Source organism: Syngnathus floridae, chromosome 8 (assembly GCF_059516105.1).
Source record: "Syngnathus floridae isolate MCC-2025c chromosome 8, RoL_Sflo_1.0, whole genome shotgun sequence".
Classification (NCBI taxonomy): Eukaryota; Metazoa; Chordata; class Actinopteri; order Syngnathiformes; family Syngnathidae; genus Syngnathus; species Syngnathus floridae.
Window position 1 is genome coordinate 51,340 of NC_142420.1, and position 17,361 is coordinate 68,700.

Genomic DNA, 17,361 nt, shown 5'->3' on the forward strand with positions numbered 1-17,361 from the left:
ACGGAACCTTACCTGTAATCTTTGTGCCGGCTTTTGCCTCCTGCGGTACTCCCAATCCATGTTCATTCTCTCCAATAACTCTAAAGTAATAAGTGGCTCCTTCCAGAAGCTGGTCCACTTTATACGTCAATGCGTGGCAGTTAGTGGTGACGGAAACCCAGGCCTTTTTACTCGCCTCTCGCTTTTCAACGTGGTAGGCCTTCACTGCGTCGCCACCGTCATTCTCAGGGGCTTCCCACGTGAGGGTGGCCGAGTCCCTGGTCACTGCTGAAACCTTGACATTGACTGGGGGTCCAGGAGAATCAAGAACCTTGACAACTAACGGTAATGTTGCCTTTCCTAATGACGACTCAATGCTGACACAGTATTCTCCAGAGTCATTTCTTGTTGACTTTTCGATGGTCAGTGAAGTGCTGGAGTTTGTTGAATCAATCGTTCCTCTCACCTTTAGGTCGGTGCCCTCCTTGGCCCATTCCACCGAAGGAGCAGGTTTACCCTTGAATGGAACATTGAGGGTAAATGCCGTTCCGTGCTGAACCACAAGGACTTTGCGCATCTCAACATCCACATCGAAAGCTGGCTCTGCAGTTCTTTCCACTGCTGCAGCCGCATCGGAGCAGCGGCTGCGCCTACTGCTTCCAACTTTGTTGATTGCTTTGACGCAGAATTCATATACCATGTCAGATTTTAGTCCAGGAACTGTGAACTCCAAGCTCTTGGTGAGAGCAATGGCCTCAACCCATCTCTGCGGTTCTGGTGACTTGGGTTCCTCCTCTTCCTCTTCTTCATATTCCCCTTCAACCTCCGCCACTGCCGTCACTGGTTTGTGGATGTACTCCCTGTATTCGACGGCGTATCCAAGGATAGGAGCGCCTCCATTGTTGGTAGGTGCTTTCCAAACAACGGACACGCTGTCCTTTGTTGAATTCACGATCTTTGGCTTGGACGGAGGACTTGGAACGGCCTGAGGATCGACTGCTCTAAATGAAGCAGAGGCTTCACTCGGAGGGCTCAGACCGGCCGCATTTTCAGCGTAGACCCTGAAGTCATACTCGCAACCCTTACGCAGTTTGTTTGCCACGGTGCTACATTCAGCGACTGAATCTCTATTGACACGAATCCAGCGCATGCCGGTCTTCTCCCGGCGCTCAATCACGTAGCCAGTGATTGGACTGCCTCCGTCGCTCGTCGGTTTGCACCATGTGACGGTCATTGACTCTCCAGTAATGTCAGTGGCATCGACGTTAAGAGGAGCTGTGGCAAACGTGTACGGGTCGGTGATCTTGACAGCCTCGCTCTCCAAAGCCTCACCGTTTCCGTGCTTGTTGATGGCCAAAACCCTGAAGATATATTCATTTCCCTTCAGCAGTCCCCTGACGGTCAAGTAGGTTTTGGTGACGTCAGCCTTCACTAGAGTCCAGGCCAGGCGGCTGGTCTCGCGCTTCTCAACAGCATAGTGTGTGATCTCAGCACCACCGGGCTCCTGAGGTGGACCCCACGACAGAGTGCATTCCTCAGATGTGAGACCTGTAATCTGCAGAGGTCCTGCGGGGGGCCCTGACTTATCGATAATGACACAATGTATTGGCATGCTAACTGTCCCGGCAATGTTCCGTAGCGTCAGTAAGTATTGACCGGAATCTCTTCTGATGCAGTCTTTCACAATCACCGAAGTAGCGGTATCTGTCGAAACAACTTGGATTCTCGCTCTCGGCACAATCTCGCTGCCGTCTTTGGACCAGGCGACGACGGGGGAAGGGCGGCCTGCGATGTCAGCGTGAACCTTTAAAGTTTCTCCTGCTTTCACAAATACAGTTTCTCTGTATTTGACATCCATCATGATTCGTGGAAGCTCCACATCATCCTTGACGGCGATCGGGCCAGTGTTGTCAGAGGGTCCGCTGAACAATCCTGCCGAGTTCTTAGCAATGACACGGAAGTCGTATTGGCTGTCCTCCGTAAGGCCCGTCACGTGGTAGCGAGTCTCGGGCACGTTGGTGAAATTGCACCTTGTCCAGCGACCTTCCGGAAGATCTCGACGTTCAACGATATAGCCAGAGATCTTGGCGCCGCCGTCATACTCTGGTTTGTCCCAACTCAAGGATACAGACGTTCTGCTTACAGCGGTGACAACGGGGGTTCCCGGAGGATCACACGGATCTCTCGCCGCCACAGCCTCAGAGACCTTGCTGCATTTACCGATGCCAGCAATATTTTCAGCATAGACACGATATTCATACATGATCCCCTCTTCTATTCCAGTGACTTTGTACTCAGAATCCTTGATCATTCCTCTGTTCATCTTGCTCCAGAGAATGCTGTCGCGCTCTTTCCGCTCAAGGTGATAGCCAAGAACAGGACTGCCCCCGTCATTGACAGGCTCGTTCCAGGTCACCACCATGTAAGACTTTGTGGCGAGCTTAACTGCTGGTGTGGAAGGGGGTCCGGGTTGCTTGAAATTGTACTGAGCTGTAATTGCAGGAGAATCTAAATGTGTGCTCTTTCCATAACGATTGACTGCGTAGATGCGAAATTGGTATTCTGCCCCGTGCGTCAGGCGGCTGGCTCTGTAGATCGTTCTGGCCACATTGCTCGCGGCCATTTGCCACTCTTGTGTGTTGGTATCTCTCTTCTCAACGATATAGTTACTTATGGAGCAGCCGCCATCGTAATCTGGTGGAGACCAGGAAAGCGTGATGCTGTCAGACGTCACGGCGTCCACCTTAAAGCTTGTCGGCGGACTGGGTTTATCCAGGACGACTACGCTTAGCTGTGATGTTACTGTTCCTGCGGTGTTGGCCAGGGTGATCTCATACTTTCCAACATGCTCCCTGGCAGCCTGCTTAATGAGCATCTTGGACGAGGTCTCCATGTTTAAAATTGTAACCAGAGAAGTTTGCTTCACGGGAAGACCGTCCCTCTTCCACGAGACAACGGGCTTAGGTCTGCCTCTCACTGGAACCTCAACAGCCAGGTCATCTCCGGCCTTCACGCTGTATGTTGTGAATAGTAGGTTCGCAGAGGGCTCGATGGCCATGTCCTTTGCGTGCACAGGCAAACCGAGCTCCTTGGGCTCACTCTTTCCTTTCTCGTTGATTGCGACGACTCTGAAGAGGTAGGTTTCGTTGGGAGTCAGATTAGGAACAGTAGCCTCCGTCACCTTGACTGTGCAAGCTGTACCCCATTTTCCACCACTCTTGGGCTTGAACTCCACATTGTAGCAGATGACTTTACTGCCGCCATCGTGTGCAGGTTTGCCCCACGAGAGTGAAACGCTGGTTTTGGTCACATCGACGACGGTTACATTGTTTGGCGGCATGGGTACCTCTGAAACTTTAGTTTCTCTGCTTTCAACCGTCAGCCCTTGGCCGTATTTATTAACAGCACAAACCCTGAAGTAGAAAATGCCACCCTCGGGCAACTCTTCAATCTTAAATGTGTTTGCCGTGCAGTTGCTGGTAACAGTCGTGTAGGCCTTACGGACAGACTCCCTCTTCTCAACGATGTAGTTGGTGATTTTAGACCCACCGTCAGTGAGCGGCGTATCCCAGACGAGCGTGGCTGAATCCTTTTTGAGATCCTTCACACTGAGGTTCTGCGGTGCACTCGGTGTATCCAAAATCCGCACGGAGACAACGGCACACTTTGAACCGCTGCTGTTCTCCAAGGTGAGTGAGTATTTGCCACTGTCCCAGCGGTTAACATTGTCAATGACAACCATAGTGTATGAGCTGGTGGTGTCGATGACAGCGCGGTCTGTGAGAGCACCATCCATTTTTTCCCATTTTACAGTGGGTTCTGGCCTTCCTCTGATGGTGACAAACAAACGCAAGGTACCACCAGCACGCACAGACACCACCTTTCTGAGATCAGCATCAAGCTCAATCTCCGGTGCTTCCTCCCTGTCCACAGCAACCACCGTGCCATGGATGTAAGCGGCGTCACCCACGCCCTCGGAGTTGATGGCGCAGACACGGAACTGATATTCTTCCAATTCCTTTAAGTCCGTGACAGTAAGTTGAGTAGCCTGAATGCCAGAAGGTGGCGTACACGTGGCCCACTCTTTTTCAACCAGTCTGTCTACTGTCGGGGCGACTTCTACCTCCTCTGTCGATTTTGGTACTGGCGTATACTCTCGCATTTCAACGACGTAGCCCTTGATATAGGCGCCGCCGTCAAAGTCGGGCTTGCCCCAGGAGAGTGAGACAGAGGACTTTGTGTAGTCTGTCACCTTGGGGTGGTGCGGGGGTCCTGGGGGCTTTGTGGCATCACAGGCTCTGTAAAGTAGCGACAGTTCACTGAGGTCTCCGATTCCTGCCTCATTCTCGGCTGCGACGCGGAACTCATAAAAGTGGTCGGCCATCAGTCCCGTCACTTGGAAGTGAGCGTCTGTCAGTTTTTGTCGGTTGCACTTTGTCCAGCGGACACTGTCTTTGTCACGTTTTTCTAGGTGGTAGCCTGCGATATCTGCCCCGCCTGTCTGCTCTGGGGCTGACCATGACAGAACCATTGAATCCTTAGTGATCCGACTTGCCTCCGGTGTTCCAGGAGCACCGGGGGATTTGTATGGATTGCGGGCAACAATGGGCTCACTCTCGAGACAATCGCCGACGCCGTATTTGTTGACAGCCCTGACTCGTAAAATGTATTCATTCCCGGCGAGCAGGTTTGTTAATTCGCAATACAGACTGCAGACATTGGCGGCAGCCACCGTCCATGATAAACTGCTGGTCTCCCGCTTCTCCACAATATAGTGAGTGATATTGGCACCTCCGTCCAGGGATGGCTCGGACCAGGTAAGGGTACATCTGTCAGCCATGATTCCTGTGACCTTCAAGGGTCCTGTGGGTTTTCCTGGTTTGTCAAGGACTTTGACTGTGACTGGGAAGGTTTTTGTACCACCCAGGTTTTTGAGCACAAGTTCATAGTGCCCGCTGTCCAATTTGTTCACGTCCTTAACCGTCAGGGCAGTGCATTTGGGAGTGCTCTTCACTTCAATGCGCAGAGCTCTGTCCATTTCCTTGCCTTCCTTGAACCAGAGCACGTCAGGAACTGGTTTTCCGTGGATGTCGGCATCGAGAGTTAAATGTTCTCCAGCATTGACCACGACGACGTCTTTGTATTTGGGGTCCATTGAGGCCCTTGGTGGCTCAATTTCATCCGTAGCAGTTATAGGTCCAGAGCTGTCGGAGGGCTCGCTGAAGACGCCGGCTGCATTTCTGGCGATAACCCTGAATTCATATTGCTCATTCTCTGTCAGACCGCTGATGTTATATTCCGTCTCCGTGATATTTGTAAAGTTCTCTCTGACCCAACGCTTATCGGGTGAGGCAAGGTCTTTCTTTTCTACAATGTAGCCGTTGACTTTGCTGCCGCCGTCATACTGAGGCTTTGTCCAACTAATCTTAATCAAGTTTCTAGAAATGACGACAGCCTCTGGAGTGCCAGGGGGGTCGCATGGATCACGTGCGACAAATGACTCTGAGGCTTTACTGCACCTGCCAATGCCAACAATATTTTCAGCATAAACCCTGAACTCGTATCCAATTCCTTCTTCGAGATTACAGATTTTGAACTGAGTATTGGTGATTAGTGTCTTGTTCAATTTGTTCCATAGGATACTGCTTCTCTCTTTGCTCTCAAGATGGTAACCAGTAACAGCGGTTCCACCGTCATTGACGGGCTCATTCCATTCAATGACCATCATCTCCTTGGTTGCAGATTTAACATACGGTGTCCCAGGAGGGCCTGGTGGCTTATATGGGTATTGGACAACAATAGCCTTGGAGTCTAAAGGAGGGCCTTTTCCATATCGGTTTTCCGCAAGGACCCTGAACTGGTATTCCACGCCCGTCTTCAGCTTGGTCACTTTGAAAGCTGTCCTAGCTAGCTGCAGGGTGACCGACTGCCACGTATTGCCGGTGGTTTCTCGCTTTTCTACGATATAATGTTTCACTTGGCATCCGCCCTTGTACTCTGGGGGGTCCCACGAGAGGTGGACAAAAGTGTTACTCAACTCGACAACTTTAAGTGGACCAGTCGGTGGACCTGGCTTATCGAGAATAATGACATCCATGTGAGCGATAAATGTGCCGGCGGCGTTGTTGGCAGTGATGGAGTACTTTCCAAAGTCCTCTTTGCACGCTTCAGATATCTGGATCCCGGTTGTTGTGAGCGTGTTCACCACATTGACTCTGGAGGTGACCTTCAGCAGTTGACCATCCTTTGTCCAGGTGACCTTGGGTTTGGGCCTGCCAAGTATAGGAAAAGTCAGGCTCAGGTCTTTTCCTGCCAACACACTATAAGTGTTGAACTGCATCTTAATGCTTGGCTCCAAGGTCATGTCACTAGCAACAACGGGTGTCACGAGTGCCTTTGGCTCACTCTTTCCCTTCTCGTTGTAAGCAATGATACGGAACAGATATTCCTTTCCGTTTGTGAGGCCTGTGACCGTGCCTTCGCATGTCTTTGTGTTCGTGGCAACACCCCACTTCTCTGTACCCTTGGGCTGCATCTCGATAAGGTAGCCACCAATCCTGCTACCTCCGTCATGCTCAGGTTTTTCCCAGGCCAATGACACACTGGCTTTGGTGACGTCGACAAGGGAGATGTTCCCGACAGGAAGCGGTACCTCAGACGCCTTTGAAGCCGTCTTTGTTTCGTTTGCCTGGCCAACGCCATATTCATTCTCAGCCATGACTCTGAAGTAGTACATAGCACCCTCTATCAAGTTCTCAACCTTGAATGTTGTCTTTGTACATTTGCTTGAGACGTTTGCATAAGCCTTCCTGGTGGATTCACGTTTGTCAATGACATAGTGCTTGATTTTAGAACCTCCATCGATTAGTGGCGCATCCCAAACAAGAGTGACTGAGTCCTTCCTGACATCTTTCACCACAAGATTTTGCGGAGCTCCTGGCGTATCAAGGACTTTAAGGGTAACAAACTCTGACACAGACCCACTGCTGTTAGTCAGGGTTAGAGTGTATTTTCCTGAATCCCATTTGTCACACGAGTCAATGGACAGTTGTGTGAAGGTCAGACTCTTTTCGACCAATGCCTTTTCACTCAGGTTTGTGTCACCCTTCAGCCACTTAATCTCAGGTGTCGGCCTGCCCTTGAATGGGACATGGATCCTAACCGATCCACCGGCCTTCACAGATATGCCCTTCCTCAATTCAGAATCCAAGTGGATCTGTGGGGGTTCGTGCCGTTCTTCTGGTTTCGCGGTTCCCGAGAGAACAGCTGGCTCGCCGACTCCGAGTTTGTTCAGAGCGCACACCTGGATCCTATACTCCTGACCTTCTGTCAGTTTGTGGATCTCATATTTGCTGACACGCAAGCCAGTGGGGGGAGTAACCATGGTCCATTCTTCTTCCTCACCCTTGCAGACTTCAACAATATATCCTTGAATGGCGCTACCGCCGTCAGACAGCGGCTTGCCCCACGACACAGTGATTGAGCTCCGTGTCGAATCGACGACGTTGACATATGCAGGGGACCCGGGTTTGTACTTGGGGTCGCATGCCTTGTAGTAAGAGCTGGGTAGACTGGGCTCTCCCAAGCCGACAACATTCTCAGCAGCCACTCTGAACTCGTACTCGTGGCCGGTGGTTAGCCCAGTGACTCTGAAGGAAAGGTCGGTGATTTTCTGTCTGTTGCATCTGGTCCATTTAACTCCCGCTCGATCCTTCTTTTCAACAACGTAACTTGAAATTTCACTGCCACCGTCAGACTCCGGGGCAGTCCAAGTAACACTCATTCCATCATGAGTAATGTTGGTCACATCCTCAATGTGAGGTGGACCAGGAAGAACAAAAGGAATCTTCATGATGGCGGCGCCAGATTCCAGTGGGCTGCTCGTGCCATAACTGTTGACCGCCATAACACGGAACATGTACTCACTGCCTTCCAACAAGTTGGTGACTTTGTAACATGTGCTAGTGCAGCTGGAAGAAACAACAGTCCAAGCGAGACGGCTCGTCTCTCTTCTTTCAATGATGTAATGCGTGATGGGGCTTCCGCCATCGTGTAAAGGAGCGTGCCACACTAATGAGCATCTATCCTCAGCTACCCCGGCGACGTGAAGAGGTCCCTCGCAGGGGCTCGGTCTGTCCAAGACCAACACTCTGAACGGCACAGTTTCAGTGCCCGCTTCGTTTGCTAGCCGTAGTGTGTACATTCCGCCGTCCGTTCTCACAGAATCTTTAATGACTACCATTGCGTGAGTTTCTGTGTTTTTCAAGGCAATTCTGAGTGTATTCTCAATTGAAACATCATCCTTGAACCACTGCATTGCTGGCAGTGGTTTGCCACGAACATCTGCGTCCAGTTTGAATGTCTCCCCAGCATTGATGACAATGGTCTTGGTGAACGCAGGGTCAACAGAGAATTTAGGCGCCTCGATCTTGTCGCTGGCGGTGACTGGTCCGCTGCTGTACGATGGCTTGCTGACGGTGCCGACGGCATTTTTGGCTATGACTCTAAACTCGTACTGGGAATTTTCTGTGAGGCCAGTGGCAGTGAACTGGGTCTCAATCACATTAGTGAAGTTTGCCCTCACCCAACGGCCTTCTGGCAAATCACGCCTTTCCACGAGGTAGCCGGTTATATTACTGCCACCGTCGTATTCTGGTTTGGTCCACTGGATAACAATGGCATCTTTGGTCACATGGATAGCTTCTGGCGTACCAGGAGGATCACATGGATCTCTGGCCACGCAACCCTCTGAAACCTTACTGCACCGTCCCGTGCCTACAATATTTTCAGCGTACACCCGGTATTCGTACTCAATGCCTTCCTCTAAGGGATAGCTCTTGTAAAAAGTCTCACAAATGAGTGTCTTGTTGATTTTGACCCACAGAATACTATTCCTCTCTTTTCTTTCAAGATGATAGCCGAGGACCGGACTGCCTCCGTCCGAGATGGGCTCGTGCCACTCCACAATCTGGTGATCTCTTGAGAGCGAAGAGATGAACGGCGTGCCCGGTGGGCCCGGTTCTCTGTACGGGTACTGAGCAACAACAGCAGAGGAATCGAGGCCGTGACTCTTTCCGTACCGGTTCTGAGCAATGATTCTGAACTGGTACTCAACTCCAGTTTTCAGTCTTGGTACTTTGATTGTGGTTCTGGCACAGTTATTGTTGACGTTTTCCCAAGTTGTTGTTACGGTCTCTCTCTTCTGCACAATGTAGTTTGAAATCTGACAACCACCATTGTGTTTTGGTGGATCCCATGATATAGTCACGCTCTGTGTTGTAATCTCATCAAATCTCACTGGGCCAGTTGGGGGCCCAGGCTTGTCAAGTACTATGACTTCAACGGTGGCTTCTTTCTTTCCGGCAGAGTTAGCGGCATGAACACTGTACATGCCTCCATCGTCACCTGCCGCCTCCTTAATGCTCAGAATTGTTTGAGTCTGAGTGCTGTGAATGTTCACTCTGCTAGTGAAGTTCAAAGGCGCTCCATCTTTGGTCCACGCTATTGTTGGTTTTGGGCGTCCAAAGATTGGCACTTCAACCTTTAGGTCTTTACCGACATGCACGCTGTAGCTGCTAAAGGTAGGGCGCACGTCGGGCTCGAACGTCAAGTTCTTTGTCATGACGTGGCTAGAGAGGACTCTGGGGTCACTTTTGCCCTTGTCATTTATTGCTGAAACTCGGAACAGATATTCCTCCCCTGGGTTGAGATTGGAAACGGTCGTCTCCATTGTTTTGTACGTGTTGACACGAGACCACTTTTCCTGTCCCTTAAGCTGTACCTCGAGCAAGTACTGGATGACTCTGCTGCCGCCATCGTATTCCGGATGTTCCCAGGCTAAAGAGATGCTTGTATTTGTTTGATCGGTAACAGTCAAGCTCCTGGGAGCCTGTGGCACCTCTGAGACCTTAAGCGGATCGACCGTTACTGCAGGCAGACCGATACCGTGTGCATTCTCAGCAAGGACTCTAAAGTAATAACTGCAACCCTCCTGGAGTGGCTCAATCTTCCACGAAAGAGCATGGCAATTTGTGACCACGGCAGCATATGTTTTGCGGGTGCTCTCCCTTTTTTCCACAATATAGTTTTTGATTTTGGAACCACCGTCTAAAAGAGGTACTTCCCAGGCAAGTGTCACGGCTTGGTTTGTAATTTCTTTCACTGTCAGATTAATGGGGGCGCTCGGTGTATCAAGAACCCGGACGACGACAAATGCAGATTTGGTTCCACTGGAATTCTCTGCAGTGATCGTGTATTTCCCACTATCAGCTCTGCTCATCTGGTCAATTACAAGGGCAGTGTAACTGCTGGTGACTTCAACTTGAGCCTTCTCCTTGAGTGGAGCATCATCTTTGTCCCACTTGATACTGGGCGTGGGTCTTCCCTTGATTGGAATAAAGAGTCGAAGTGAAAGTCCCGCCTTAATTGTCACAATCTTTCTCAGTTCCGGGTCGATGTCAAGGTCCGGTTCATCTGCTCGGTCCTGGGCAATGACCATTCCGGCAAAGTCGGCGTGTTCGCCAACCCCGACCTTGTTGCTCGCACACACTCTAAATTTATAAGCCTGATTTTCTTTTAGGTTTACAACCTCAAATTTGGTCTTCTTGACACCTGTTGGTGGCGTGCACATGATCCAATCTTCCGCAGGCACCTCTGCAGCCGGGGCTTCAGTCTGAGCCTCACCACCTGCGACTCGCTCTGTGGCAATGCAGTACTCAATGATGTATCCCTGTATCTCCGAGCCACCGTCACAGATAGGTTTGTTCCACGACAGGAATATCGATGATCTCGTTGTGTCTGTAACTCTGGGGTTCTGTGGCGGGCCAGGCCTGAAGACCGGATCGAGGGCTTTGTAGAATACCGTTGGCGACGTAGGCTCGCCGACGCCTACAGAATTCTCCGCTGCAACCCTGAATTCATAACTGTGGCTTTCCAGAAGACCCGTGGCCTTGAATGTCAAATCCAACACAGCTTGCCTGTTGCATCGAGTCCACCGCACACCTTCTTTATCATGCTTTTCAATGATATATGTGGTGATAGGACTGCCTCCATTCTCACTGGGAGCCTCCCATGTGAGCACCATTGAATCCTTTTTCACTTCTGCAACCTCTAAGCCTTTGGGTGAACCAGGGACTGTGTAAGGATCTGCAATCATCACCGGCTCAGATGCAAGCGGAACACCACTACCATACTCGTTTACAGCATGGACTCTGAAGATGTATTCATTCCCTTCCAGAAGTTTTGTAACTTTGTGGCAGGTGTTCGGCACTTTTGGATCCACGACAGTCCAGACGAGTCTACTTGTTTCTCTCCTCTCGACGACGTAGTGTGATATTTTGCTACCTCCGTCTTGTATCGGTGCTTTCCATGAAAGACAACATTGGTCTTTTGTTATATCTGTTGCAGTAAGAGGTCCCTGTGGTTCTCCAGGTTTATCCAAAATGACCACATTCACCTGTACAGACTTTTCTCCTCCTGGATTTTTCAACAGCAGAGTATAGGCACCTCCGTCGGAGAGTTTCGCTTCCTTGACAGTGACACAGGCGTGGGTTGCTGTGTTCTTAACCTCTCTGTGTATTGTGCTTCCAATTTCCTGCTCTCCTTTCAGCCAAGTGATAGAGGGCGCTGGTTTGCCGTGGACGTCTGCGTCAATCTTAAAATGGTCTCCCGCTTTGACCGCGATCGTCTGCGCGTACTCGAGATCAATGCTGATACGAGGGGGCTCAATCTCATCCCTTGCGGTGATGGCCCCAGTGCTGTAAGAGGGGAGACTGAAAACACCAGAAGCATTTCTTGCAATAACGCGGAACTCATACTGGTTATCCTGCACCAGTCCAGTTGCAACATATTCCGTCTCGATGACATTCGTGAAGTTTGCCTTCGACCAGCGGCCTTCGGGAAGCTCTTTTTTTTCCACCGTATAGCCTGTGATCTTGGCGCCGCCGTCATACGCTGGCTTGGTCCATGTGATGTGAACCGAATCCCTGGTAATCCTGGTTGCCTCAGGTGTACCTGGAGGGTCACAAGGATCTCTGGCGACGTGACCTTCTGACACTTTGCTGACTTTGCCAATGCCCACAATGTTTTCAGCATAAACTCTGTACTCGTATTCCATTCCTGGTTCCAAGCCTGTGGTCTTGAACGACTGGTCTGTAATAAGTGACTTGTTCAGTTTGACCCAGAGGATGCTGGTCCTTTCCTTGCGCTCCAGATGGTAGCCCAAGATAGCGCTACCTCCGTCATTTACAGGCTCATTCCATGTCACAGTCATGCTGTCCTTTGTGCACATTGCAATGGAGGGTGTCGCCGGTGGTCCTGGGAGCTTGTACGGATATTGGGCTACAATAGACTCTGACAAGAGCGCCGGACCTTTCCCGTATCGGTTTTCCGCTGTGATTCTAAATTGATATTCGGCGCCAGTTTTCAGTCGAGCTGCTTTCACTTTGGTCCTTGCGAGCTTTGGTGACACCATCGTCCAGTTAGTTGTGGATGTGTCTCTCTTTTCCACAATGTAGTTTTTGATTGTGCAACCGCCGTCATACTCTGGCGGGTTCCAGCAAAGAGTCACACTGTCAGACGTGACCTCTTCAACCTTAACTGGACCACCGGGCTGACCAGGTTTGTCCAGTACGACAATGCCGATGTCTGCCATTGCCTCCCCTGCTGTGTTTCCAACGGTAACGTGATAATGTCCAAAGTCATCTTTGGAAGCCTCTTTTATGCTTAGGTTTAACATTGCTTCTGTTGCACCAAAGTTGACTCTGGTTGTTCTCTTAAGCGGCTGGCCGTCTTTGAGCCAGGAGACGGCCGCTTTGGGACGGGCGACGTATGGAACCTCGACTGTCAGATCCTCACCTGCCAACACGCTGAACGTGTTGAACAACATTTTGACGACGGGTGAAATGACGAGATCTTTCACAATGACAGGGACGCCAATTTGACGAGGGTCACTTGTTCCTTTCTCGTTTCTCGCTGCCACACGGAACATGTATTCTTCACCTGCATTGAGGCCGCCGACGCAAGCTTCCGTTTCTTTCACGATCACCGCCTGTGTCCATTTATCTACGCCTTTGGGTTGGACCTCTACAACATAGCACCCGACTCTGCTTCCGCCGTCGTGCTCTGGCTTTTCCCACGACAGTGTGACGCTATTCTTAGTAACATCTTTCAGACAGATTTTACCAGGGGGTTGGGGCTTCTCAGACACTTTAACGGACTCGCCAGTCTCAACTGGCAGGCCAATGCCATATTCGTTCTCTGCCAAAACTCTGAAGTAATAGTTGCATCCTTCGAGGAGCGGCTCGACAGTAAAGGTGGTGTGATGGCACATTGTGCTGACCGTGGCGTAAGCCTTTCTTGTGGACTCGCGCTTTTCAACAATGTAGTTCTTAACCTTAGCTCCACCATCGTTTGATGGCGGATCCCAAGTGAGAGTGACAGACTGTTTTGTTACAGCATCAATCTTTAGATTCTGTGGCGCACTTGGCGTGTCGAGCACCCTGACCTGGACCGTGACTGTCTTGGAACCGCAGCTGTTCTCAACTGTGAGGTGATACTTTCCAGTGTCAAATCTATTGACATTTCCAATGACAAGGGATGTGTAGGACGTCGTGGTGTCAATAGTGGCTCTCTCGATGCGTTGGCCATCCTCTTTGGTCCAATTAGCCTGGGGAGAGGGTCTGCCTCTGATCGGAACAAACAGTCTAAGTGTGCAGCAAGCTCGGAGGGTGACCACCTTGCAAAGTTCTGCGTCCAAATCGAGGTCTGGGGGCAGGAGTCTGTCCTCAGCCTTGGCGTTGCCAGGTATGAATGTAGGTTCCCCAATTCCCTCCCCATTTACAGCAGAGATTTTGATTTTATACTCCCGACCCTCAGTTAGGTTGACAATGGTGAATGAGGTCGCAAGTAGTCCTTCCTTGGGGGTTACAATTGTCCATTCCTCCTCTTCTTCCTTCTTGTCAGATGTGATGCAGTCTTCAACAATGTAACCGGTGATGTCAGAGCCACCATCATAGGCTGGTTTGTTCCAGGCCACAGTAACAGATGAGCTGGTCGTGTCCAGGATCCTGGGGTTGCACGGAGGCCCAGGTTTGTACAATGCGTCACTGGCCTTGTAGAATGGACTGGAGAGGCTTGGGGCACTGAGGCCAGCAGCATTCTCTGCAATAATCCTAAATTCATATTCGTGTCCAACAATAAGACCTGTTGCCTTGAATTGCAGATCTTTGACCTTCTTCTTGTTGCACTTGACCCAGCGGAGGCCTGCCCGGTCTTTCCTCTCAACGATGTAATTTGTGATTGGTGTCCCACCATCACTCTTTGGCACCTGCCACATAATGACCATTGAATCTTTGGTGACAGCGGTGACCTGGGGATTCTGAGGCACATCCGGAACCGTGTATGGGTTGTCAGCAATAATGGGCTCAGAATCGAGAGGTTCGCCGTTGCCGTATTTGTTCACCGCCATAACTCTGAAGATGTATTCGTTTCCTTTTAGAAGCTTTGTCACCTTGTATTCTGTAACCTGGATGTCTGAAGAAACATTGGTCCAGACAAGTCTGCTAGATTCCCGCTTCTCAATGACGTATCCTTCAATCTTTGCACCGCCGTCATCGAGAGGCGGGGCCCACGTTAGGAAGCAGTTGTCAGCCGTGACATTTGATACCCGAAGAGGTCTGACTGGTGGGCCGGGTCTGTCCAGTACTTTCACTCTAAAGATGTGCTTGCAAAATCCACCTACATTTGTGGCAGTCAGAACAAATTCGCCTCCGTCCGATCTGATGGAATCTTTGTTGCTCAGTATAGTTGTCATTTCATTGAACTTCACGTCCAGTTTCAGTGTGTTCTCAACCTCTTTCTCATTCTTGGTCCAAACCATGGATGGGGTTGGTTGGCCTGCAATGTCTGCTTCGAGCTTGAAGGACTCTCCTGCCTTCAGCAGAAGCACATCCTTAAAGATGGCGTCCACCATGATGCGTGGCTCAACGATGCTGTCCTTGCATGTAATAGGGTCCGAGGGCTCAGATGGTGCACTCACAGCTCCTGCTGAGTTTCTGGCCATAACACGGAACTCATAAGATGCATCTTGTGTCAATCCACTGACGGTGAATGTTGTCTCAATGATGTTCGTGAAGTTTGCTCTGATCCAGCGACCGGTAGGGAGTTCTCTCTTCTCCACTGTGTAGCCAGTAATTTTGAATCCGCCGTCATAGTTGGGCTTTGACCACTTGATGGTGATGACATTTTTGGAAATAAAAACAGGCATAGGCTGACCTGGGGGATCCACAGGGTCCAGGGCCATTATTGCTTCGGAAGCTTTGCTGGGCTTGCCGATTCCAGCCATGTTCTCTGCCATAACGCGGAACTCATAGGCGGCTCCATCGTCAAGGCCTGTCGATTTCAGGACGTTTCCTTTCACCAGACCTTTGCTGATTTTTTGCCACATAATGCTGCTTCGTTCTTTCCTCTCAACGTGGTACCCGATGACTTCATTGCCACCATCAGAAACGGGTTCATTCCAGCCAATTGTTATGGAGTCTTTGGTGAACGCCACCACATGGGGTGTGCCCGGTGGTCCGGGAGCTTTGAACGGATAGGCAGCCACTACTGATTCTGAGGTTATGGGAGGTCCTACGCCATACCGATTCTTCGCCTTAACCCTGAACTGGTACTCTGAGCCAGTCGTCAAACGGTTGGCTTTAAACATGGTACGAATAGCAGTGGAAGTTAGTTCTGTCCAAGTCTGCGTGGTGGTGTCTCTGATCTCAACCACGTAATTAGTAATTGGAACACCCCCGTCATTCTCTGGAGCGTCCCATGCAAAGATGCAGTAGTTACGAGAAATTTCGTTGATTGTAATTGGCCCTTTGGGTGGCCCCGGGACATCGTGGACTTTGACAAAGATGTTTTCCACCACACTGCCAACTATGTTCTTTCCTGTCATTGTATACACTCCGCTGTCTGCTCGGGTACATTCATTGATGGTGAGGATGACAGTCGCAGCAGTCGTCTCCACGTTAGTCCTCTGGGTGAGCTTCAAGGCGGCGCCGTCCTTCTGCCAAGTGACCACTGGCCGGGGACGGCCCATTGTGGGAATTTCAACCTTGATGTCGTCTCCAGCTTTTGCGATTACGGTTGACTGACATACACTGCGCAGATCAAACGCTGGCAGGGAGGTCGACTCCTTGACAACAATAGGCTTGCTCTCCCGTGGGGCACTTCTTCCTGATTGGTTGACTGCCATCACGCGGAAGGTGTACTCTTCATTCTCATTGAGATTCCTCACAGTGAAGTCCATGTTCTTGAGGCTTGTTACGTGGGCCCATTGATCAGTTCCTCTCTTCTGGGCTTCGAGGACATATCCGGTCAGCCTGCTTCCACCGTCGTGCTTGGGTTTGGTCCAAGCCAGACTCACAGAGTTCTTGGTGACATCAGTTGGAATGACGCTTTCCGGAGCACTTGGGGCCTGGGAGGCACGGAGGGGGTCGGGCGTTTCGACCGCTTCGCCGACACCAAACTCGTTCTCGGCAGACACTCTGAAGTAATACTCGCAGCCTTCGCACAGATCACTAATTTTGACTGAAGTCGTCGGACAGGTCGTGACAACAGTGGCAAAAGCCTTACGAGTTGATTCCCTCTTCTCAACAATGTAGTTTGTGATCTTGGCGCCACCATCAATGAGAGGCATCTCCCACCAAAGGACAATTGATTCTTTATCGATTTGGACTGGTTTCAAATTGAGAGGAGGCCCAGGTGAATCCAGAACTCTCACATGAATATTTGCTGTCTTTTTTCCAGCGGCATTTTCGAGGGTAAGCTCATATTTACCGCCATCATTCCTTGCACTTTCTGGAATGACCAGCATTGTAAATGACTCAGTACTGTCAATGACAGCACGTGGCACAGGACTGCCCTCCTTGGTCCAGGTGACTGTCGGTGTAGGGCGCCCTTTGATGGGCACAAAGAGGCGAATGGAGCAACCAGCCCTGACAACAAGAGTTCTCCTTAGTTCCATGTCCAATTCCAAATCAGGTTCTGCTGCACGCTCCACTACCTCAACCAGTTCCTGAGTTTCTGCGGGTTCACCTGTGCCCTTAGCATTTACTGCACTAATTCTGAAGTGGTACTTGCTTGCATTTTCAAGCCCAGGAACAACAAACTCTGTGATTTTCAGCGTAGACGATGGCGTGTCCTTAACCCACTCCTCTGTTCCTTCCTTTCTGTGCTCGATTACATAGCCAGTGACGTTGAGACCGCCGTTATCCAGGGGTTTCCCCCAGTTGAGAGTGGCAGTGGTCTTGGTAGTGTCTGTAACCCTTGGATTGACTGGCGGTCCAGGGACATCTGCCAATAACGTAAAGCCTGCTTTTAGGGCACACGTTA

The 17,361-nt window shown here is 50.6% G+C and overlaps 1 protein-coding gene across 1 annotated transcript in view; it reads right to left on the reverse strand.

Annotated features, from left to right (window-relative positions):
* Positions 1-17,361, reverse strand: part of ttn.1 (titin, tandem duplicate 1) — a 116,901-nt gene that overhangs the window by 24,724 nt on the left and 74,816 nt on the right. Inside the window, exon 162 of the mRNA XM_088382272.1 lies at positions 13-17,322. Within this exon, the coding sequence (XP_088238398.1) occupies positions 13-17,322 (17,310 nt within the window). The remainder of the gene's footprint in view (positions 1-12; positions 17,323-17,361) is intronic.